This window comes from Pristis pectinata, chromosome 13 (genome assembly GCF_009764475.1).
Source record: "Pristis pectinata isolate sPriPec2 chromosome 13, sPriPec2.1.pri, whole genome shotgun sequence".
Classification (NCBI taxonomy): domain Eukaryota; kingdom Metazoa; phylum Chordata; class Chondrichthyes; order Rhinopristiformes; family Pristidae; genus Pristis; species Pristis pectinata.
In genome coordinates this window covers 15,748,908-15,774,655 of record NC_067417.1, presented here as the reverse complement: position 1 = coordinate 15,774,655, position 25,748 = coordinate 15,748,908, and the positions used below count along the sequence as shown (strand labels likewise).

General features: G+C 37.6%; 1 protein-coding gene across 1 annotated transcript; it reads left to right on the top strand.

Moving 5' to 3' along the window:
* Positions 1–559: 559 nt before the first annotated feature.
* On the top strand, positions 560–24,778 carry klhl36 (kelch-like family member 36). Its single transcript, XM_052028321.1, has 5 exons — positions 560–856; positions 7,641–7,720; positions 14,898–15,971; positions 20,319–20,476; positions 21,584–24,778. Exons 2-5 carry the CDS (start codon positions 7,661–7,663, stop codon positions 22,128–22,130), a joined length of 1,839 nt encoding a protein of 612 aa, XP_051884281.1. The 5' UTR covers positions 560–856; positions 7,641–7,660; the 3' UTR covers positions 22,131–24,778.
* The last annotated feature ends 970 nt before the right edge of the window (positions 24,779–25,748 follow it).

Genomic DNA, 25,748 nt, shown 5'->3' with positions numbered 1-25,748 from the left:
AATTTCTGATAAATTTCTTGAGTAATTTCTAGTTCTTCAAAATGCGATGCAAACAGATATACAAGCTTTTGCTCAGGAGTAATGGCAACAATAATACATAATTCCCTCAGCCCTATACTAAATTATCAGCATAGATTACGTATCCAAGAGTGACCCACAAGTTACACAACTGCTATTCAACTGAGGTAAACCGAGGATATAAAAATAGAAAATGCTGGTAACACTCAGCAGGTCAGGCAGCATCTGTGGAAAGAGAGATTGTTAACAGTTCAAGATGAAGACTTTCACCCTTAAATACTAACTTTATTTCAGCAAGGCAGCATCTTTACAAAGAGAAATGAAGTTAACATTTCGTGGTGAGTGTTTCCAGAATTTGTTGTTTTATTTCAGGTTTCCAGCTTATTTGATTTGCAGATGCAAAGGACATTCTTACTTTGTTCTCTTGCTTTATTTACCCCTTGATTACTTCCCTATTATTTATCCCAATGCCTTTGATTTTAACTGCGCAATTATAAACCTATTCATGGATTTGGAATAAACTCTCCCCTTTCCCTGGACCTTAACAAATTTCAAATGAGCATGGTTGCAGCTTTAAGGGTTGCGTTGGCAACAGTGGGCGGAACCACACTGGGATTCTGCAAATGCTCACCTGCGATTGGTGAGTTGAACCCCGCGCTGAACCAGAATTTATGATCGGATTGGATTGCTAGAAACGTCAATCAAGTGACGCTCCCTTTCTTCCGCTATGACTTCATGGAGAAGCAAGCCAGTGAGGAAATGCCGGTGGGAAACAGTGCGCCAGGCGCTGTCAGGGTGAGCGGGCGCCCGGAGACATGAGCAGCTTTTGTTAACCCGGGTAATTGCTGGCTTTTTTCCGGTTGTTTGCGGCGTACGCTGTGGCCCGGCAACGGCGGCTTGAGCGCGGAGCCAGGCGGTCCGGCATTGAAGACTCGGCTCATTGCACTCGGGGGTCGCAAGGCGCATGTGCGGCTCTCGGTGCTACCCCCAAACCCTTCCCCATGATCGATTGGTGTTACTACCATACCCTTCCCCACTGGCCTGGGACACCCTGTCTTCCAACAGCAACAAGCAATCTGCTGGAAGAACTCAGTGGGTCGTGCAGCATCTATAGGAGGAAATGAATTGTCGGATTTCCAGCCTGCTCTCCAATTCACGTGGACCATTCCTGACACTTTTTGCTCTTTTCTCCATCTGTCTCCATCTCAGGAGACAAAATATCCACTGATATTTACTATAAACCCACTGACTCGCACAGCTACTCAGACGACACTTCTTACCACCCTTGTCTCTTGTAAGGATGCCATAGACAGTACAGCACAATACAGGCCCTTTGGCCCACAGTGTTGTACTGACCTTTAAACCTCAGCTAAAATCGATCTAACCCCTTCCCCCCACATATCCCTCTATTTTAAATTCCTCCATATGCTTATCTAGCAATCTCTTGAACTTGACCAATGTTCCTTCCTCCACTACTGCCCCAGGCAGCGCATTCCATGCCCCAACCACTCTCTGGGTAAAAAAAAACCTCCCTCTGATATCTCCCTTGAACTTCCCACCCATTACTTTAACACCATGCCCTCTTGTATTGAGCATTGGTGCCCTGGGAAAGAGGTGCTGGCTATCTACTCTATCTATTCCTCTTAATATTTTGTATACCTCTATCATGTCTCCCCTCATCCTCCTCCCCTGCCATTCCTGTCTCCAATTTTCTCTGTCTGTGCTGCATCTGCTTCCAAGATGAGGCTTTCTGTTCTGGGACATCTGAAATGTCCTTTTTCGGCAGTTTCCCTTCTGCTGTGGTTGAAGGAGCCTGCTTTCACATCTCCACTGTTTCTCGTACTTCTGTTCTCACCCTGCCTTCTTCCAGACCCCACTGAGTTGCTCCAGCAGATTGTTTGTTGCTCCAGATTCCAGCATCTGCAGTCTCTTGTGTCACCATGTCTTCCAATATCAGCAACCCTCCTTCCCAATTCTTCATCCAGCTCAGTCATAATGGACACTGTAGCACTCTGGTTAAATTATAAGGTTAGTATCCAAAGGGGAAAGGCAAGGATTATTGAACCAGGAATGTGAGTTTGAATCCCACCACGGCAACTGAGGAATTTAAATGCAAATCTGGAATAAAGAAAGATCTGTTAGTGGATATGGTGACTCTGAAAATACTGGATAATTGTATATATAAAAAAAACATCTGTTTCATTGCCCTGGAAGTAACCCAGAAAGCTACTTAATGCGGCAGGCAGTTGGGAATGGATTGTAAATGGTGACTTTGTCAGTGATATCTGCATTCAGTGCATGAACAAATAGAAAAGTTTTGATTTGCATATGTCTGAATGGTATCAGGTTTTAATTCTATTGACCCTTGAAATTTTGCAATATTTGAAATGTTTCATTAAGCAACAGATTTTCTTAAATATCCCTAGAGTTTTCACACCAACCCCTTGCCAAAAAAACAAGTAATAATGGTGTAAATTCACTACCTTTTGGAGGAGTTCAGCCATCAATATTGCCAACAAATTTAGCCAGGACTATTGGTTCTGAGGAGAGGGATGAAAGGAAATTGGTATCTTGGAGGAAAAAGGTGCTGAGAGGTTAGTTGTTCCTCCTGCTAAGTACAATCTATCTAAATAGTAAACAGTTAATCAGAGATGTTGCTGCTGCACACCTTAACCAGTTAGCAAGAAGCAAATCTATACTTATGTGGACAAACTGTGGCAACCATGTTGTGCACTGCAAAATCTCATAGCTAGCAATAAGGTGTAATTTTATTTTTATTGGAGTTTGTTTGTTAGAGGATTCTGTTCTCCTTTTGAAATATTCTTAGTTTTTTTTAACATCCATATATATGGGATTATGATGTAACTGAAAGCAGCCATCTCTGACAGATTAACATTCCTTCAGTACTGCATGGTTTATATATTCCTGTTCCGTAGCAGGGCTTCAACCTGCTTTTTTTGATGTAGGTGAATGTGCCATCAACTGAAACAATCTTTGGTATTGCTTTATTATTGTAACTTGTACTGAGGTACAGTGAGAAACTGGTCTTGCATACCGATCGTACAGGTCAATTCATTACACAGTGCAGTTACATTGAGTTAGTACGGAGTGCATTGATGTAGTACAGGTAAAAAAACAATAACAGAACAGAGTAAAGTGTCGTAGCTTACAGAGAAAGTGCAGTGCAATAAGGTGCAAGGTCACAACAAGGTAGATCGTGAGGTCATAGTCCATCTCATTGTATAAGGGAACCGTTCAATAGTCTTATCACAGTGGGGTAGAAGCTGTCCTTAAGTCTGGTGGTACGTCTTGTAACCTCTTGCACATAATAGTGCTTTTATCTGCACCGGTGTGAAGAGCAGATTTATGGGATTTGACCACTATGGAACGGGACCTCCTTTTATGACAGGGAGAAAAATGAGATATGAAAAGAAGCTTATCTTTTGACCAAATTGCTTGAGGGACTGTTTGCCAAATTTTTGAGTGGATCGATTGGACAATGTTTATCGATGATCCTCCTGATATGGACTTCGTTTACATGCAAGTTTTTTTCCAGTGTTGTCCAGTTCATTGGAAGAGTATGTGCCCTTTTGTTAACTATACTAAACAATATCACGTTAATGAAGTTTGAACGGACAAGCACATCTGGGCAATGCTACCCCTATATATATTGCCTTTGCTAGACTTGTCTGCTATGTTTCCAGGAAAAATGCACTTGTTTTCTTGTCATGTCTGTGCTGAACATTTCAATATGATCAGTAGACTAATTTAATCTTTATCTGCTGTCTTTGCTCTCATGGAGAAACATGACAAGAGAGCGTAGATGAAGAAATACTGGATCGTAAAAGTGCTTTACAAGTGCAAGTTGTTGGTCTTTTTGATAAAGTTTCATTGATTGGTACTTTTGGTTGTTAGTTGTTTTAGGCCCAGTTTTTCATTCTTGCCTTTGGTGATCACCCATTCACATAGCTTCTGAATTTGTATTCCATTGTGCAGTGTATTGCACAAATATGTATTAAATCTGGTTGTTATTCCTTAATCTATTTACTAATCAATGTTCCCCAAGTAGTAAAAATAACATGGTATGGAGTCCTCTAGATATTTCATTGCTGAAAGTATCCCATTATAATTAGCTGAAAATAATGTTATAAGCAGGATGCAATCCAGAACCTTACAATGAAGTCCATGCCACCCTTTCCCCGCAATCCTTTTCATCTTTCTTCTGCTTTTGATTGCAGGTTTTCAACTGACCCAGTTGTTTTCTCCTAACTTATGTTATTTTAAGCCACATCAAGAGCCTTTTTTTTTGAAACTTCAAATAAACCTCTTTGATGGATAGTGCTGGTTCATTAATTTACAATTCCCATTAAAGGATTCCTGCACATTCGTAAAAACTTAATTCTAAAGTCATGATAACTAGAATTCCTGTGGTCCCTTTCTTATATCTGCTGAAATCCTATATTTTGTACTTAAGTATTCCCATCAGCGAGTGTGGATTTTGCTCTCAAAAACAAAATTTAATGCAAGATTTTCTGTGTTCCATCTTCAGATGCAATCCTCTATTAAAATGCACTTTACTATATTGCAATTAATTTGCAATTAACAGCAATGTAAAGATTATCTAAAGATCCAGCAATTTCCGTGGGAAGTGAGTTCCCTTTTTTTATGTCCCTTACTGTCAGGCATTTAACAGGGTCCCTCTGATGCCACCGAGCCACAAGACCATGTAAGAATTTTTTGTGGACAGCAAAACCAGGGAAAGAAGATGTCAAATTTTTAGTTAAATATTCAAAACTTTACACAGGATGTTAAAGAAATATTGAAACATATGTGTCATTCCAGGTAGAACCTGAAAACCACAAATAATGGATTTTAAAAGTAAATATTTTGAAATCCCTTATTTTAGTATTTAAAATCCCTTATTTAATCCTTTGCAATTCCCTCACATAATATGGAATAATAATGCATATTAATAAAATTAGAACTTTTTTGGCCAGAAACCTGCTAAGCAGTAATTTTGGTTTTGTATGCCATTTTAAAACAAAAAAGCTATCTTGAATTTTGTGCAGTGAAATTTAAGGTTTTGGGGATATTTTACACCAAGACTTGTTTATAAATACCTTTAAGTTCTCATCAGTTCAAAAGAAATGTTCTTTATTGAGTTGGAAAAGGCTACAAACAGGAAAGTCTGCACTGAATTGCTAACAGTACCTTTGAAGCTTTAACATTGTACTTTGCATGGTGGAAATTGCAAAGTTGCTTTGCTTTCAGGGTCATTATCTTTACCAGTACTTCATTTCCTCCTCTATAATAAAGAGTCAGTCATACAATCACTTAGTCATTGAAACTGGGCAGGTCCTTTCGCTAGCTCTGTGGATGTGCTTTTGTCGTCATCACTATTGCAAAATCCAGACCGTTGGGGAAAACTCATTTGGCAACCACATCATGCTAAAAGGAATCTTCTTTCACTTGTGGCTAGGCAGATCTGATTTTCTGTTATCAATCACAATGAAATTAGTAAGTACCAAGTGCAGCAGCACACATCAGTAAAGATCCCATGGGCCTATTTTAACAAAGAGTAGGAGAGTTATCTCATTGTTCCTCATTTATAAACCTTGTCTCTTCATTATATTGCTATTTGTGGGATCTTGCTATGAACAACTGCAGCATTTCATATATCTTGGTCATTACTACACTTCAAAAGTATTTGAGACTTTCTGAAAGAGTTGTCATTAGCAACGGGAAAATGTAGCCATCTGTTTGTGCAAATGCTTGCAGTTTGATAGTTCACAATGAGAATGATGGTGTGACGTGGCCATTGCTACATGCAGTCTCCACCTACCCACTCTTTTTCCAGATATGAAGACCCAGATGAGCTGATACCAACAGGCAGACATCAAGGCAGAACAGGCTCCAGGTGTTAACTAGGCCTCGGAGTTGTATTCTAAGGCTTTGTCCCTGTAGTGTCCTGACATCCTGTGGCAGTGTGCCAAGCAGTCCAAGTCTACAGTAGCAATAGACACGTAACATGTTTTAAATAGATTTTAACTGATTATTCAAAGGATTAAAAATCAATTGAAGGCATATCTAAACACTTAAGAAAAAAATTAAATAAATGAAGCAATTAACTTTTCTGGGTTGCTTTGTCACTCCTACTTGAAATTAAGCTGAAGGCCAGATGTGAAGTGCAACCTGACCCTTCCTCAGCAAGTCACTGCTCTGCAGCTGGTTTAATGATCAGACCAATGTCAAATTAGACAATTGGATGTACTAACAACTCAGCTTCAGAGCATCTTGAACTTGTGCACTTGACAGCACCAGTTTAGTCAAATGTCTATCAGTCAGCAGGGTTTGGCTATATAGTGAATCTGGGAGAATGATGCTCTTGGGCAACTGTTCATAGTATCTCTTTTTGATGTGAAAGAAACTTTGATTCTTTATTTAAGGATATACTAGCTTTGGAAGCAGTCCAGAAGGGATTCAGTAAGGTAATTCCTGGGATGAGAGGGTTGTCCTAATCAGGAGAAGCTAAAAGGGTTAGATTTGCATTCTTTGAATTTAAAAAGAATGAGGCATGAACTTCTGGAAACATACAAAATCGTTAGGGGCATGGCAAGGTAGATGTTTCCATGAGTGGGAGAGTCTCAGACGAGCAGATTTGGTTACAAGATAAGGAGGTAGTCATTTGAAACTGTGGTGCATAGGAATTTCTTCTCTGAGAAGGTGGGGAGCCTCTTGAATTCTCTGCCCTTGAAGTTTGTGAAGGCTAGATCTCTGGAGGTATTTAAAGTGAAGGTAGATAATTTTTTTTGAAAGATTGGGAAATTGATGATGATGTGGAACTGATGCACAAGAGGAGCTGAGGCCTGGGGCAGATTAACTATGATTATATTGATGGGGTCAGGTGCTCGACTCCTACTATTTTTTGTTCTGTATTTTCCTCATCCTCTTCTAATCTAATCCTTGCCCTTTCATCCACTCTGAGAGTGATTTTTCATCCTGAAGGGAAACTGCCACATTGTGCTCAAGTGGTGGCAGAGTACTTGGCACCAAACTATTAAGTACAGAGCTGACCCAACCCAAAGGCTTTTTTTATACGCAACTGACTTGACCCAAATCCAATGCTTCCATTGTGTTCCAGTTGAGTATCTAGGCTCTGTACTGAAGGAGTGCTGCTTTGTTCTTGTCCTTCAATTAAGCCAAGGCCTCATTTGTCCTCTGAAGGATGTAAGGATGCTATGACACTGTTCTAAGACGTGAATGAAATTTTCCCTTTGATCTGGTCCCTCGGCACCACAAAAGCAGATTTTCTGGTCCCTGATCTCTTTGTATCCCATTCTTTGCTTTCCATTCTCTTTATATTTGGTCCTCCATCTTAATGTGAACTATCTCTCCACACTAACAAAATGGGGATGTCGATCTAATACTAGAATTACTGATACCATAAGAGGTTAGGTTCTTTTGTGAAGTAATTCTTGGCTGATGAATTTAGCAGGTGTGGCCAGCGGGTGGCTGAAAAGCATGCTTTGAAGCCTCTTGCACAGAATTGGTTTAAAAATACTGTGACACAGCAGATGCTTTCCCACAACAAAACTTAACTGTTTGATAATATCTTTTGTCAGGTATCACCAAGGAAGCTGCAATGGAGGGAACAAAGCAGTCAAGAGTCTCTCGTCCACACAAAATCAGTGAATCATCAAAGGTTAGTCTGATGCAGCGTCCAGTGTCATTACCTTTTAATGTGAAAGATAAATCCTGACACTACAGTAAAATGTCCTCATCTGCACAGCTCCAGCAATAGTATGAATAATATTAAGGTTCTTTTGGCTGCTTGATAGGATGCACAGAACCCACCTCTGGAGAAAATGGATGATGTGGCTTAACTTGTGGTAGGTGCTCCTTTGTTGAACAGATCGGTTGAACTGTTCGGTTTAGAAGACACAAAACAATCTGTTGACTTGCCCTTTCAGTGAGATGCTTTTAATAATCTTTAAACATTAATTATAATTTGAGCGAATTATTATAATAGCACTGAGAAATGAAAATATCTTTTCAAGAATTAATCATTTACTTAGGTTTGCCATCTTAATTCCAGTTGGGATATACTCACTGGGTGGATAAGACCACTACATTGTGTGTTTGATTAACCCTTTTCTCATCTAATTTCTCCCTTTGTCTAACCTAGTTTTAATTCTGATAATATGTACAGTATGCATTTAATGTCATATCCAATCCTGGGTGTTGTCTGCTCATCATCAACCCATTTGGCCTGAGGATATGCATTTTCACATAACTGGTGGGTTTCAGAGTGAGAGCAATGAAGTTGGGGAGTGAAGAGAAATAATAGTAGAAGTGAGAGGTTTGACTTTTGGTAATTAAAATATTATTCCTCATGCTCATGACAGACAAATGATATGGTAGCCATTAACAATGAAATAAATCTTGGACATCATAGCCAAGCACTGCTTAAGATCACATTTTATATCCTCATAACTTAATTTGGAAAAAAAAGACTACATAGTTCAGTTCATCCTGTTCAGCTATTTAAGAAAGGTGCATTAATGGATCAGTGCACACCAGGAATATTCCAAGCTAGAGTCACTGTGAAATAAACTAATCATTGTTAATTAGTAATTTGGGTGTTATGCACTTAGACTAGGCAAGAAGTGGGAGGCAAAAGTATATCTCTCTCATCTGATGCGATGTGCAGTGCCCATTGATGTTGATGGAGGGCAAGCTACAATGATTCTGAATCGGTGGTTGCAAAAGGAGGTGTAAAAACAAAATATAATCCAGGGCATTATACGTCACTATGTTCTAACGAGTCAGCAGTAAGTGCAGACAGGAACGTGAGTGCTATTACATTCACCTCTAGTTCAAAGCAACAAATTTCATGACATATATCAGTAATAGTAAACCTGATTCTGATTCTGTTCTTTTCTCTAAACATTCTCAGGCCTAAATTGTTTTACCATCCATCTATAGCAGCATATTATGTTGCTAATTACTTCACAAGATGTAATCTGAAACCACTACCAAAGGAAAACAAATTGTTATACATGGGTTTATACCCCATGATTGCTTCCTATAAGGAGTTTGTGTTTAAATGTGACACTCAATGTTAAAGGAACTCTGGAAACTGTAACTTGCTGATTAGCTACTGCAGAAAGTTCAGAATGATAGAAGTGATTACAGTTTACCACAGGGAATGCTTATTTACCAGTTTGAGTGACAATACTGGACACCGAAAGGCAAATTGTGTAACTCAGCTCTGTCACTATCATTTCCAACCCCTCATCTGGCAACATCATCCAAAAACAAAGCATCAGTTTCCACATGTATGTTGATGATGTCCTGCTTTATGTCATCACCAAATCTCTCATCCTCTCCACTGTCTTAATTGTAAGACTGCTTGAATACTGAATGACCAGAAATATCCTCCTCCCAAATTTGACAAAGATCAAAGGCATTGTCTTCATTCCCCACCGAAGAGTCTGTTACCCAGGGTCTAACTCCACTCCTCTCCTTGACATTGTCAGGATGAACTGGACTGAAACATTGGTGTATTATTAGACCCTGAGATGTGCTTCCAATCACTTTGCACAGTACTTTAGACTGCTTATTTCACCTCCATTACAACTATCAATTTCCATTCCTGGTTCACCTCCCACCTTCCATCTTCATAGATTCTGGGTCATCCAATCTCTGCTAACTGTCCTAAATTGCAGCAAATTTTGTTACGTATCACCCTTGTTTTCACTGGCTTGTATTGCCTCCTGGTTAAGCAATGACATGATTCTTAAAAATTCTCATCCTAGTTTTTGGTTCCTTTCACAATTTCACCCTCTCCCCGTCTCTCTAATCACCAGCCCATGATTCTGAGATACCTGTATGTTCCTGTTCTGGACCTCATGCTGCTCTTTCTGCCTTTTCAGATGCTCTTTAAGATATAACGCTTTGACCAGAATGTTTGTCATCTGCCCTAATACCCTGCATTCCTTGGCATCTTGTGATGCTCCTTGGTTTAATGTTAAAGGTGCTCAATTAAAATGTGCTCTATACATTTGCTCTTTTTACCAGCCTACTACCCTGTAAATGAGCTAATTGAAACTTTACTGCCCAAGTCCTCATTTGCACCAAGAACAATTGATCCGTTACCCTCGTGCTTGCTCTCCTCCATTGGCTTCTCATCTGCTAACACCCAAGTTTTAAAATTCTCATCCATATTTTCAAATCACTCCATGGTCATATTAGTCCCTATCTCTTGCACCACCTTCATGTGCTATAGCTTGTAGATGTTTACCCTGCCCCATTTCTAGTCTCTTACTCATCCCTGATTTTAAAATGTCCCCTCTCTGAAATTTGTCATCTCTCTTTCTGAAAGCACTCCTCAAAACTTACTTGCCATTTTCCTCATTATCTCTAAATGGCTCTGTGGCAAATTCTATTTGAAAGCATTCCAGAACTCCAAGTGTGGTCTAACCAAAGTTTTTTTAAAGTTGTACTATAACTGCCATGCTCTTACATTTCATACCCAGGCTAATGAAGGCTAACATCCCATAAACTGCCTTCACCATGTTCTCTACCAGTGCTGCCACCTTTAGGAATTTATGGTCCTTCTGTTCCTTAATACCTCCTAGGGCTCGACCATTCGTGGTGTATGTCCTACCCTTATTAGACCTCCCAAATTGTGTTGCTCTGCCCAATTTGCCAGCTGATGAAGCTTGTTCTGTAGCCTCTGTCCATCCTATCAACAACACTACCAATTTTTATGTTTTCTGCAATTTTTTAAATTATACTTTCCTCGTTCATATTCCAATCATTAATGTATATGACAAACAATAGGATCCCAGCTGCACAGTTTTTAATCTTTCTGAAGTTTCAGTAATGAAGCATGAATTCTTGATCACAGTCACCTATCTGAGAAATGGGCATTTCTCACATGGGTGGCAGTATGCTAATTATAAGCTGCAGGGTTATTGTAAACTCTAATGGGCCCGTATAGGAGCACTTTCCAAGTGGTCATTTGAAAACAGTCAGAAATGAAAATGTTTTTTTTGCTCTGAGGAATGCTATGAAAGCAGCTGCTCATGGACTTCATGGAGCTAATTGCTGATTAAGAAATACAAACAAAATCTCTAATCTTGCTGATCATGTTATGTCAGTATCCAGAATATTGAATAGTGGTTGCAAGAATGGGAAAACATGTTTTCGAGTTTGAATGAAGGGGAAAACTAATACAGAACAGCAATTTATTATTCTGTCTTGCGGATTGGACTGATCTTTTCATATTTTCATGAGTTCTTTATTCAGTGATTTGCCTGTGACTGTGAGCTGTCATTGTCGGTTAAATGTTAGAAGTGACAGTTGTAATTAAAAGCATTGGCACAGATTTTGCATTCTATGTATTTTCTTTGGCATGTATCAAATTGGCCTCATTTTGAAACCAAAATGAAAGATGGTTATTATTAACTAGGCAATCTAATGATCAGCTGAACTAGGGTGGAGTGCTGATTACAGTTTGGATGCATTTGAAATAGTTTTTCCTTGTACCCATTATAGATATTCACTTTAAAGGTAAAGCCCATTCTCCTCCCTGAACTGAAACATGACTTTTTGCAGAGTAATTTGAAGTCAGTGTGCTTGAGCTTGATGGCCAGTAACCTTACAATGTCCGTTTTATATGCAGTGACTCCTGATGTCTCTAACCAAAGATGACCAACATTCTGACAGCAAATCCTGGGTTACATCTCAGAATCAGAGAGGCAGGCTAAAATTAAAAATAGCTAATAGATAGAGCAGCATTTCTCTGATTTGATAACCATTTCAAAATAATTGCAAGCATTTTGAGGCATTTATTATCAGCAGTGACTTTCACAATTGTAATGTGTGACTAAGCACTTTATATAAGGAACTGAACCAATTAATTTCAGTGCTAATTGTAATTACATTTCTTCCCTTGGTTTAAGTCCAAACCAGAACAAAGAGGTATAATTTTCACCATTACACAGAACACTTAATCACACATTAGTTTCAAAGACTTGCACAATCTGCCTGGCACAGTTTTCCTTACACATAGCTCATACTTTTGTACAAAGCAGTTCACTTGCAAAGAGTAATAGCGCTATCACCTAACCACTCAATTCCCCCAATTTTGTAAAGACCAATGATTGACTTAACTGTTGGCCCGGCAATCAGTTGCTTCTAGCAGCCAGTTAACTCGCTATTAAGCTTAACAAATAGACCTAAACAAAGCTGCATTTTAAGTAACACTAGCATGCTGTTTTACAAATGGGTAAAGGCTGCGTCGGGGATGCAGTAATCAAAATAGCAGAGAAACTGCAAGGAAACCTCAAACTTCCCAATTTAAATATCAAAAATATTTGTGATATTGCAAAATGTTTTTTTTAAGTATCATATACCTTTTTTTCCTATGGTTTGATTTGCTGATCTCTTTGGAATGTTTTATTTTGTCATCTGCTGCCTTGTAGGACTAAAATAGATTAGATATTGAAGTACCATAAGAAATACAGTACGACATGGCGAGTATCCCTATTTCAGGCTTGCGGGTTGCTGGAGCTGTGAGACAGCAGCTTTACTTGCTGCACCACTGTGCCAGCCATCTGGAGTACCGTGTATAGTATTAGTCCCTTTACTTAAGAAAGGCTATCAGTGGAAGTAGTTGAGAGAAAATTTGATGCTTAGAATAGGCAGTTTGTTAAATGAGGAAAAGTTGGATAGAATAGGCTGATGTCACAGTTTCCAAATTTCACTTTTCAATGAACTAGCTATAATGTTAAGACGATGATCTATTAATTTGGATTCTCTCATGAGAGGGTATGGTTTTTCTTAAAAGATTTGATTGGCTAGAAATAAATACATAAACTAGATTGCCCTGTAACAAGTGCAACAGGGTACAAACCAAGTTTGTGCCTTCTGTCTCTATAATTTAACCTGTTCCAATCATTATCCTTTAGGTAAGGTTGAAAAGTTTGTGGTTGACCGTTAACTGTTGTCTAAAATGGTTAAGCAAGCCATTCATTTCATAAGCATTTAGAGGTAGCCAATAATGCTGCTCATTATGGTTTGAGTATAGATGGTTGTCAGCAGCTGCAGAACCATAGCCAGCATGAACGGCCAGAAAAAAATTACTGGAATGAAAGGGAAAATAAATTAGCTTCATGATGGTACAATGTTAAAACTAAACCACATAGAATGTATGTAATGAGTAATAAATCTACCTCTGAAAATCTTTCAAGATTCTGCAGAAATGTTGTCTTATTCCCTTCAGTCACCCATTCAATCAAAGAATGGAAAATCTTGTATCAGATTTTACATATTCCTGCACATGGGAACTTAATATTGGCTAGATGGAGTAACTATAAGAAAATCGGGTGGTAAAGCAAATGACCAGAATGGAACATGGCTGATCTTTATTTTTCTTTCACCTTTATGCACCTCCCGTTTCCTGCAGCCCAGCCCATTGCACTACCACACGTGAAAAATTGAACAGACTCCCTTGAAGACATGTTCCTTGTGTTCAGTTTTCCTGCAATTATGTCGCAGGCAAGTTAGTAAATATTCCTTTGATGTCCTTGTGCATTCCTCCTTTGTGCCTGGACGGTTGTCTTAACTGACAAGCTATTCCTGTGGCAAGGCATAAAGCTGGATACAGTGCAAAATACTGTACACTCTATCTTTGTGTTGTGGCAAAATATTGAATGGCAAATCATCTCTGCTCACCTCTTGTTTAGTGAATAAGAAGGAATATTTAATTGACCAACGAGAACATGAAAGCAAAAAAACATGTCAAATAATAGGAAAAAAAGCCTATTTCTGGTAAATGAGTGGAAGGTAATTTACAGGGCACTAATCCAGTTCCAATGCCTGACTCCTGAGTTTTATCATGATTTGACAATATTCCACCATTTAATTGGACCCTTCTCTTAACTTCCATGTAAATTTACATCTTTTTGTATAATGCTGTGGCTCTTAATTGTTATCTACTTGACCAGGATTAGCTACATGTTTGTATTCATATTGATGTGCAATTTTTGATTGCTTAAACATGAATTTTTAAACAACCTGTTATGTTTAGTTACTGTAAAAACAAAATAATGCTTGCATCACAGCTTGAAACAGCTGTCAAATGTCATCATGTAATTACAAGATGTACAGTAATTAATTGTAGGAGAAAGCAGCCTAGTATTTTGGTTTGACAGCTGATTTGTTTATCCCATTGCATAGATGCCACAATATATGGTTTCCTGGTTGCTGCAGCTCGAGTGCTATAATGACTTCTGAAAATTATGAGGCAGTTAATTAAAAAGATACCAGCATCCAGCAGAATAACTGAAACAAATTGATTACCGGTGCTTGAAAAGCGCAACTGGTTTTAGTCATTTGATTGCATAACTACTTTTGGCCACAGGCCACTTTCGCAAACTACCTTGTTAAAAGAATTGTTTCTACTGCCACTGTGGCTTACAAAAGAAATATGGGAAATAATTTGATCATGAAAATGAAGCATTTGACCGTGATTACTAACCACTGTAATGAAGCGGAATATTTCCACTGAAGCTATCAAACTGATTGCTAGAATTTGCCTTGCAGGTATTAGATTATGTCAGTACAACTTATTCAGCCTCTTGCAAGTCATTGAGATGGTATTAAATTTCCTTTTTGATCACATACTGTAGCCTGTGTACAAACAAATAACTTTTTAAAATGTTAAATATATTGTACAATCATCTAATTCATAATTTTCCCTATTTCCATAATATAGGTGCAAGCTTCTGTTAATGCATTGATTTTTTTTTAAACTTCAGAGGTGAAATAGAAGATAAATGCAGTAACCTTTCAGCACCTTTTCTTTACAGGTGTATAGATGGGCAGATCATTCCAATGTCGTTCTTCAGGGGCTAAATGAACAGAGACAAAGGGGATTGTTCTGTGATATCATACTTGTGGCAGATGAGCAGAAAGTGTCAGCACACAGGAATCTCTTGGCTGTCTACAGTGACTATTTTAATTCTATGTTTACAATTGGAATGAGGGAAGCTTATCAAAAAGAAGTTGAGTTGGTTGGAGCCTCCTATATAGGTTTGAAAGCTGTGATCGACTTTCTTTATAGTAGCGAGCTCCCATTAGATGGTGGGAATATTGACTATGTTCTGGAAACTGCACATCTTCTACAAATTTGGAAAGTAGTGGATTTTTGTTGTGAGTACCTAGAAAATGAGGTTAGTGAAGAAAATTACCTCTACCTTCAAGAACTAGCCTCAATTTATGACCTGGAGCGCTTGGACTGTTTCATTGATAGTTTTATTCTGCATGACTTTGGTACCCTTTCCTTCACACCAGACTTCTTACAGAACATCTCTCTGCAAAAACTTTGTCTCTATTTGGAGAGCAACAATGTACAACATGAATGTGAACATGATTTATTGCAGGTTGCACTGCAGTGGCTAACACAGAATCCTGACAGAATGCAGGATGCACACCTCGTCCTTAAAAACATCCATTTCCCACTTATACCTAAAAGTGATCTATTGCACAGAGTTAAACCGGCAGTGTGTTCCCTACTTCCCAAAGAAGCAAATTGTGACGTCTTCTTGGAAGAAGCGATACATTATCACAATAACATTACTAAGCAGCCAGTGCTTCAGAACAGACGTTCTACACTTCGATCTGATGTTGAAAGGCTTTTGTTTATTGGTGGGGAAGTGTCTGAACGCGGAGAAGAGTTAAGTGATGATATGTGCTACTTCGACGAAGAAAAAGGACAATGGTTTTCTGAAACAATGCTGCCTGCAAGACGGAGCCACCATTGTGTAACTGTCTTTGGAGGATTTATCTTTATGGCTGGTGGAAGCTCCTCTCGTGACAATGGAGGTGATGCGGCCTCAAACGTCCTATATAGATATGATCCAAGGTGTAACCAATGGCTCAAGGTAAATCTCTTATCTTCTATAAATTGACATCATTTCTCTTTGAGCATCAAAACTGAATCTATAACTGTACATTTAATGAAAACACTGGTTGGCCTGTCCTGGATCATTTCGTGTTATTGTTGTCTTTATACCATGTTGGGGCCACTAAATTCTGTGAATTATGTTGCCACAGATGACTATCAAAGCAAAAGTTACTTAGGGTTTTAGGCAAAAAAGACGAAGGTGACGTTTGTTGATTGATCAGCAAAAATGTGGAGTTAGTGAGTGTAATGAAAAATGTTTTTCCCACCTTCATCTTCCTGAACATTAACTTTTCTTGAGGAACTGTCCATTGAGCATGAGGTGTCCTTTGATACCACACTCACATGCCCCTTTTGTGGGTAAAACTTACCAATGAGGCTATTTCATTATTCTGAGCACAGCCATACCAGATCCTCCATATACACCTGCATTTTTGAAAGTGATGAGGATCCCTAAATGATTTTCACCATCCCTTCCACTCTAAGGATGCTTGGCCCTGTTTACCCACATTACTTAAATCAGACCAATTTCTCAGCAGTGCCTTGATTTTAGTAACTGAGCAGTCTAGGATTGGACACAGGAATTTGGGACCACTCATTTTCTTTACGTATCAGTCAAACACTAGGTAAAACATTTGCTCTGTTCTGATATGTTCCTTTACTAATAATTGCAATTTGTAAAAGATGTGGTTGACCAATAGCAAAAAGACACCATCACAATGGAAATGAACATGGATTGACTGATATCTTGGGGCATTTCCAATTGTACCAGTGCTTGAATGAAATTCTCAATTAAATTTGAAATAACAGAATTCAGGTAAATCATGGTTGAGTTTTAAAGTAACATTTGATCTGTGTTTATTTGCTGTTACTGAGACAGTTCCTTAATAACAGGAAAAAAATTGTAGCACTGAAAGCTTTTTGTATCTTTGAACAATTTACTGCAAGTTATTGAGAAGATTTAGCTAAAAATAAATCCTTATTTTCATGAAGGGAGCTTTACGATTTAGTTCTACTGATGTTATAGGCAAGCAGGAAGGAGAGAATAAAAAGCAGGTTTACATGCATGATTGTCCTTCATATTCCATAAGCCTTGCAACACCTTTTTTGCTTTCGTGGGCAACATTGCTGCATTACAAAGGATCCTCCGAATCCATGTGTAAAGTTAAATGTTATGTTTCTGAAGCTGATACTAATTGATCTTGGTTTTCTGATGCTGGATTTTCCACCAAAGAGGCAATGCCATTAAATCCAGTCAAAATTCAAGGAAGACAAACCTCATAATAAATATTGAAATCAAGTTCAACTAATTGGCTCATCTGTGGGCTAGGTACAGAAATGGAGAAGAAAGCTTTCATCTTGAGGTAAAATTCCACTGCTTCACTAATGTGCTCCATGAAAAAAACAGCCTCCCTCTCCTACCTGCCTGCCACAATTGCCGTCTATTCCTATAATTAACAGTTATCACCCTCAGGGCAACTTAGACATTCAATGGTCCAAAATTTGCATGCCCTTTGTTTGAGTTCCTTCACTTCATTTTTCAATTTGACAATATTTCTCCCAGTTTAGTTGCTTAAAGGGTAAGCTGACTATAGAGCAGCAGGAACATTGGGATATCTAGGATCTTTGTGAACAATGGAATCAACAGTATATTTCTTGAATCAGTGAATTTTAAGGATTGAGAAAGAACTAACAACAACAGAGAAGCAGGGAGTTTTAGAGTTAAATTAGATGCTGTGTGAGAGTGGGGGAATGAAATAGTTAAGAGAAGTATAGATTTAAAATGGAAAAGTTAAATCTCTTTAACAATCTGTTACCTTATAAATTGTAGTTTTTCTGGCTGGAGAAGTTAATTGAAGTTGTCGAGATACAAAATCTTATTTAAGTTCCTGCATTATACTGTACCAGCAATAAATTAGTACGTTTAATTGCCCTTTAATGAACTGAAATAGCAACTTCATGAAACATACAAGAAGGTTGAGGTAGAATGGCTAGATGGTGTGACAGTTGGCGATGTGGAGGGTGGATTATTTTCTGTGCCGCCAGTCGCCAGATAGAAGGCTGGTCCAACAGGTTCGAGCCCAGGGGATCAAGGCAATTTGGTAAATTTACTCCAAAGTTGACAGTTATAAGAGACAGCGGGTGTTGGTGAAGGGTTGATGTGATTGGAAGCAGTAACCAATGGGATCAGTACTGGGACCACTGTTGTTTGTCATATAAATTAACAATTTGGATATGAAAGTAGATTATGAGGAGCATAGAGGATGGATATTGAGAAACTTTTCTCCATAACAGATGTCTAAAACCTGAAGGCGTATGTTTAAGGTGAGGAGTTAGGGGGAAGCTGCAGAAATAATTTTTCACCAAGAAAATGGTTGCAATCTGGAATGCATTGCCTGAGAAGATGATAGGGGCAGGTACTCAACTTTTTTTTTGAAAGAGTATATGGACAAGCACTTGAATATGAAAAGTATAGAAGGCTACTAACCTAGTGCTGGTAATTTAGATTAGCGTAGATGGGTACTTGATGGTCAGCATGGACGTGGTCGGCCAAAGGGCCTGTTTCTATGCTATATGACGCTGGCTCTTAAAAAAAACATTGATGTGGTGATGATGAAGCTCACTGGGTCATCATAAAACAAAACATCTAGTTCCTCATTGCCCTTTGTAGAGGGAAATGTTTTCTCGTTATCTACTCTAGGCTATATGTGACTGAATCTTGTCCAGCCTATGAATCCATTTGTATGAAAATTGTTAGGAGGAACTGAAAAAGAAAGCCATAAATAAGAACAAAAGAATACCTTACAGTCGCAAATTGTGCTTACCTGAAAATGTACCACTCTTTCTTTATCATTTCTGGGTTAAATCCTGGAGTTCTCTACTCAACAACAGAGTTCCTTCACTGTATAGGTTGCAGTAGTTCAAGTACATGGCTTACCTCCAACTTCTCAAAGGCAGTTGGGGTTGCGCAGTAAATGTTGGCCAACAATGCTGACATCTCATAAATGAATAACAAAAATTCTTATGCAAGTGGCCAACTTAATACAATTACATTCATGTACAAAATAATAGAAGAAAGATATTCCTATTTTTGACCAATTTGAACATTGTGCTTATCCCAATGGCAACAGTATAGTCAAAGCTTAGCAGAAAACTCTAATAGATGTCAATAGAGGTGGGAAGGAAATTTGGGGATGGTTGCTTTTTAGGAAAATGGGTAGATGCAGCATTCAGTGAAAGAAATTTAGATTTTGTACTTGGTGCATATGCATTTATTGCTGCATTATTAATATTTCCTTAGGTGAACTTAACCTTCTTGCCTTGTCATGCCAATTGTCAGCTACACACTAATATTTCCTTTCAAAGCAAAACATAGAGTATGCAGCAGAAAGGAATTATCCCAGAGCTATACAGCGGGGAAAGGCTGTGCTGATCTTTCCCAGGTTTCACTTGTTTCCATATGGTTTTTTTACACAAGTGAATGTAAAGGAGATTATACAACTTTATCAAAACTTTGCTGCTAATCCTCAGTCCTGACTATACTATACTTTCATTGAGAAAGATCTAAAAAAAAATACAAAGTACAGTACTCTGGTCAAATGGTGTTAAAGAGTAGGAGCATAATTTGGTGTTGATGGAGAGCAGGATTAAAGAAAATAAGCAGGAAAAGGATGGAAGCTGTTCATGCACATGCATGCATGGGTAGGCAGTCATGTAGGCATGATCAATATTTCATGGCCACATTAATACATTAAAAAATGTAACAGAAAGAAAGATCTCTTCAAAATTAAGTGTCGTATCAAAATACTTCTTTAAGGGTAGCATAATGTTTGCCAAGTTCCAATAAAATATTTCTGAATTGTAATCATTGTTGTAATGTGGAAAATATGGCAGCCCATTTGTACACAGGGTAATGAGATAATGAACAGGTTTTTTTTGGTGATCTTGATTGAAAGATAAGGATTGGCATGATGCTGGGAAAATGCTGCTCTTTTGAAATGATGCTGGGGAAAATCCTGCTCTTTTGAAATGATGCTGGGGAAAATCCTGCTCTTTTAAAATGATGCTGGGGAAAATCCTGCTCTTTTAAAATGATGCTGTGGATTTACTCCCCAGTGATTGCTTTCAAATCTCAGACGAGCTCTTCGTGCTCAGATTTCTGAAGTGGAAATTAAAGCAACAACCTTGTGACTCGGAGGCAAGAGTGCCTCCAACTACACCACAACTGACACTCAACAGTGAATACCATTTGAAATTCCAACAACATTATGAGAAATATGGTTGTTTCACATGTGTGGTTCTTAGATGCTCTAGGTTTGCTTTTCAGGTTGCTCCCATGAACCAGAGACGAGTAGATTTTTACTTGGATGCCTTTGCTGACTTTCTGATAGCTGTTGGAGGCAGAAATGAAAATGGTGCTTTATCTTCTGTTGAAATTTATGACCCCATTAAAGATTCATGGTCCTATGTTGCCGGCTTACCAAGGTACTTCATTATCTTTTCATATACTTGATCAACAGAAATTTTATATTATCTGTATTTATTTGGAAACTGAAATAAATCATTCATTATACCTCAAATAAGTGATTTTTTTAAAAAGTTTTTGCTTAATATGTCTGTTGTAGAAAATGCTGGAAAAATGCTTAACACAGGAGAGAGGGAAAAGTAAAAATGATAAATAAAAAGAATGAAAGAACAGACACCAAATCATGGTACTGGAGTTGGGTGAGGTGACTGGCAGCTTGGTAGAAAATGATGGGTTTTTAAAGACAAGATTTAAACTGAGGGATAGTATTTAAGAAGGATCTAAACATGCTATTGGATTTAAAATTAGGATTAGATCTAATTGTACCAGCTTGTTGATAAATGTTGGAATGCATAGCTTCAATAATGTGTGACGGAAGATGACATATTTTCCTCATTCTTTCATTGATCCCTGTTTGACGGTATTGAGTCAACAAACATCTGATTGTGCATTATTTATTTAATGTACGTACAACATATTGCCTATGTTGTACACCTTGTGAATTGTTTTGTATGCCTACAAATGTGGCAAAATCCAATAAAAAGTACTTCAATCAAGCTACCATTTTCACCTTGTGCCGTTTTCATCTGGATTTCTCCCAAATTAAACTACTAACTTGGGAATGCACCCATTTTCTCACGGTGTCTTAGCTTAAATCTCATCCATGCCCTGTAATGGAGCATTAAAATTCTTATTTTTCAGTTCTCCAGAAATAGTTTAATAAATTGGATGCCAGTGCCTTCCCTCTTTTTTCTAATCTTGTGTTCTTTCCTTTGCTATCTTCTCTGGTCCCAAATGGGGCTCCCACACCTATTCCCCTAGTGAAAGATGAGTCCAAGAAGCCTTTGGACAATTGCATTTTTTTTAAAATGCTATATAAATATACATTTTTTGTGTATATCATGTAACAAGATGCTATAAGATGATATATACCGCATAAATCAATCATGCAAATTGAATACTATTCCAGTGATTTACTGTATTATTTGAACCATTTTCTGCCCTTAGTCCATTCTCTGCAATGTATTTATGACTGTTTTATCATGATCCTTGTTTTTCTTTCACAGGTTTACATATGGCCATGCTGGTTCAATATATAAGGAATTTGTGTACATCTCAGGTGGTCATGATTACCAAATTGGACCGTACAGAAAGAATCTTCTTTGCTATGATTATCGAACTGATGTCTGGGAAGAGAAAAGACCTATGATAACTGCCCGAGGATGGCACAGCATGTGCACACTACATGACCATATCTATGCTATAGGTGGTAGTGATGATCACATTGAGTCAATGGAGCGATTTGATATTTTAAGTGTGGAATGTTACAGTCCACAATGTAACCAGTGGACACGAGTTGCCTCACTTCTGGAGGCCAACAGTGAGTCAGGTGTGGCAGTTCTGAGCGGAAGAATTTATATTCTTGGTGGTTACAGCTGGGAGAACACAGTGTTTTCAAAAGCTGTACAGATATATAACAGAGATGAGAATAAGTGGCTCCGCGGCACTGATCTGCCAAAATTAATTGCAGGAGTATCGGCCTGTATTTGTGTACTGAAGCCTAGGTCTCCAGAGAAGAAGCTAAAGACAATACGCCAGGACTGTAGTAGATAGTAACCAGTCCAAACAGGTGCAATCTCAGGATGCCCATTGGATTAATATAGCACATTGTGATATAGAAAAAGCATGTAGCAATCCTCACCGGTGTTGGGTTTCTGGCATTTGACAATAATATTTAATAGACGTGTACTATTTATTCTCAGTAACTGCTATGTAATGCTGTGTCACTGTGTGTTACATTGATATGCAGGAGCCTGAATTGTTATTGAGTGATCCTAAGATGTGATTTTTTTTAAAACAAGAAAGCAATGGTGCGTGTTGAATGAGAGAGAGAGCAGTGTGGGTAAACCTAAGCGTTTCTTTTATCTATTATAATGAAGTTGTGTGTATTGTGTTAATTATAAATTATCTGGGGAAATAGAGTACACTTAAAAGGATGCATTCACTCTTAAACAAGTGAATGCTTTTCACACGAGCTTCTGAATAGTCTGGTCCAATTTCATTTACCTAATCTTTACCAGATGAAATTTGCCAGATCTACTAAAATGTGGGTGTTAATGCATTAGTAGAAAAGCCATGCTTCCAAAAGTTTATCAGTATAACAAATAATGCTAAATAGCCTGAAAGGTACCCATTACATGTTTCTTAAAGGTATTATGGGCTAATAATTGGCGGTCAAAATAACAAGCTATTTTCAAAAAATAGTAATTTATGTATGCCATGTATACCACATCACATTGTGAGAAGTTAAAGGACCCATGGCTGTAAATTTAATTTAAATCTAATGTACAATGTGATTGAAGTATTAATGTAGCAGTTAGCTATTTAACAGTTCAATGAGATCAACAGCAAAATAGAATAAGCCCACAGTTTTAAAATAACACTTTCCTCTATCAGCTGCCCTTTGTTCATGTGAGGCAAAGTTCTGAACTTTGAAGAATGTTTGCTTATTCCTATCCGTCCAGTTCTGCCTTTTGCACCTCCAACCCCTCCATCTTGTCTTTCATTACTATTTTCCTGCATGGAGAAGAACGTGCTCTCACACTTCTGCTGTCATACTTCCACAGAAGCTCGGTTACTTCCCTGGCAGGCTAAAATCAAAAACTCCACATGTTTGAGGAATAATAGGGATGAAGTTTCATCACCAAGTAGTATTGCACTGCAGGGTTGTGTTTTAAGTACTTTAGGTACTTTAAGGGCCTTTTGTTTTGAGTTTCAAAATGAATGATTTAAATGCATATTTAGGAAGTATGATTAATCTCTTGATCAGTGTATTGCACATATTTGCACATTCCTGTATGACAGAACCATAAGGAATTTTTCTCAAGACATTGTAAAATATGTGAAAATGGCTATTTTCAGAACATAAGAGGCACATTCTAACCATTCAAGCACAAAAAAAAACTGGAGTCTAAATGTAGGTGGAGTTTTCTTTCATGTTTCAATACAAGAAGCACATTTTCTAACTTTTATAATGAAGTAAGCTGAAAAATTAAGAAATACAGCAATAAAAAAGTTAAGAGTTTTATTACATTTCTGACAATGTACGAGTACAACTTGCCATTTTCCAAGAATGGGTGCTGCAGTATCCCTTTCGTTGTACCCTTTTAACAGACATATCCAAAATTTATAGTTCAGAATATGGGAAACTCTTTCCCCCAAGAAATGATTTCATGTTTGGATTGTTAGTGATTGAAAGTTTTTTTTTGTGCACCACCATTACTGATCCTACTATTAAGAACACTTGTTTTATTTTGTTGAAAATTTTGTCTTTGTATTAAAATGTCTATTTAAAAACAAAAGTTTAAACGCTGCTTTGACCTGTAGTCAATTTGCTGTCTTTGAGGTGTATGCTTCTCATTGGTACACTTACAAGCCCTCTCCCTCCCGTACACAATAACTTATTGATGAATTGCTTATTTGATCTGTTTCACACCTTTTTGGGATGACATTTTTAATATAGAATATTTTTGTTAATTTGTACATTTTTTAAAAAAAGAGGTACCAAATAGAAAGCTTGACACTTGAATTTTTTTTATTTTGAATGACATCCTAGGCCAAGTATTAATTCTTGGCAAAAACAAAGTACGTGGATCTGTGACCACCATAGCAGTCCTAGATGGAATAGGTGATTAAATGAATTATGTGTCCCAAACAAACCAAAGTGCTTATGTTTACTGAACAAAAAGTTAACTTCAGAAAGAGTTGTAGGACTTACTTTTTTTTTCCAAAAGAAGAGGAAAAATACGTAGGTTCAGGATAAATAAATGTAGTAATGCATCAAAGGAAATCTTGTGGGAAGGTAGACAGGCCGATTAAGAGGACAAAATATTTATTCCTGACAGATTGTTAGCAAGGTATCAAGTTTCAGTTACTTTCAAGGAATATGTTAGCTGTTTAATTCCATAGTTATGGTTAGCTGCTAATTGGCATCTCCCAATACTATTTTTAAGTCTCTTCTGTTTGAATAAAATCAAAATGGTCCCAGTTAGCTCCAAATATCTGCACCTAGGAACGTTTTACAGTTGAAATTAAGTATTATTGTCATTTTAGTTTTGGGGATGGAGAACAAGTTATTATAGTAGCTCTTAAATCCTGTACCTCAGCACTCTGTAGGCACACGTATATGTTTCTATATTTCAAATTAGCAGAAAATTCTGAACACACTGGACTTGTCAATCATTTTACTTACCATGGTAAAAGCAGTTGTTCTACAATGCAGGTACCATCAATTGAGTTGTTCGAATTCATGGAATTATTAACAATCTAATCAAAACAATGCATATAATTAAATAAGTTCATTCATTCTCATGGTTGTTTGGTACTGACATCTTAAATGTATAGAATTTCCTTGTATAAAACAGTAACTATTTATTTTGATAGAAAACTCATGGGATTTAGAAAAAAGCATGCTTGCACGTGCTGTAACTTTAAATGAGTTTGGATTTGTTTCTTGAGGAATGTTTTCAGACTATGTGTAGTGGAAAACAGTTCATATTTTAAGCAAGTTGAGGTGTACAGCAGTTGCATTTAAATTATATAGTGGATGTTGGTGTTTCCTGTAATTACAGGATGTATTCTCTTACTGCTGTAACATTAATAAAGCTGACTTGTATATTGTACAGCTTCTGAAATTAAATGCTTTTTGCAGACTGCTCCAGTTTTACTGGTATAACGAAATTGCAATTATGACATCTGTATGCTGGTATTCCAAAACTGTTATCTATTCATTTCTATGCTAACTATTCAGCTGAATATTTTACTTTAGAGCCTAGTTGGTCACGAGAAGCCTATGCTTCACTGAATTTATGACTCTAACACCTCCAAATTTGTAAGAGTATAGATTCTTTTGGACGTGGTATTTTTCAAAAGAGCACAGTACATAGATGTTTCAGCAATATTCGCTTAATAAAATTTCTCTGTAAAGGCCCCTGTTTATCTGAATTTATCTGAAGTTATGCAGTAATAATTACCAACTCATAAACAACTTCACTCAGTTTTGAAATGACAAAGACTTGAATGATTCTCTTCCCCAATTTCTTATGATGTAAGAGAAAATTTTTAAAATCAGTCCATGTGAAATTGTTTTGGAAATCATTGCTTTTGATTGACTTTAGTTTTGTTAAGTTCAAGGATTTGTTGATGAAATTGCCAAGATCATTTTTGACAGAA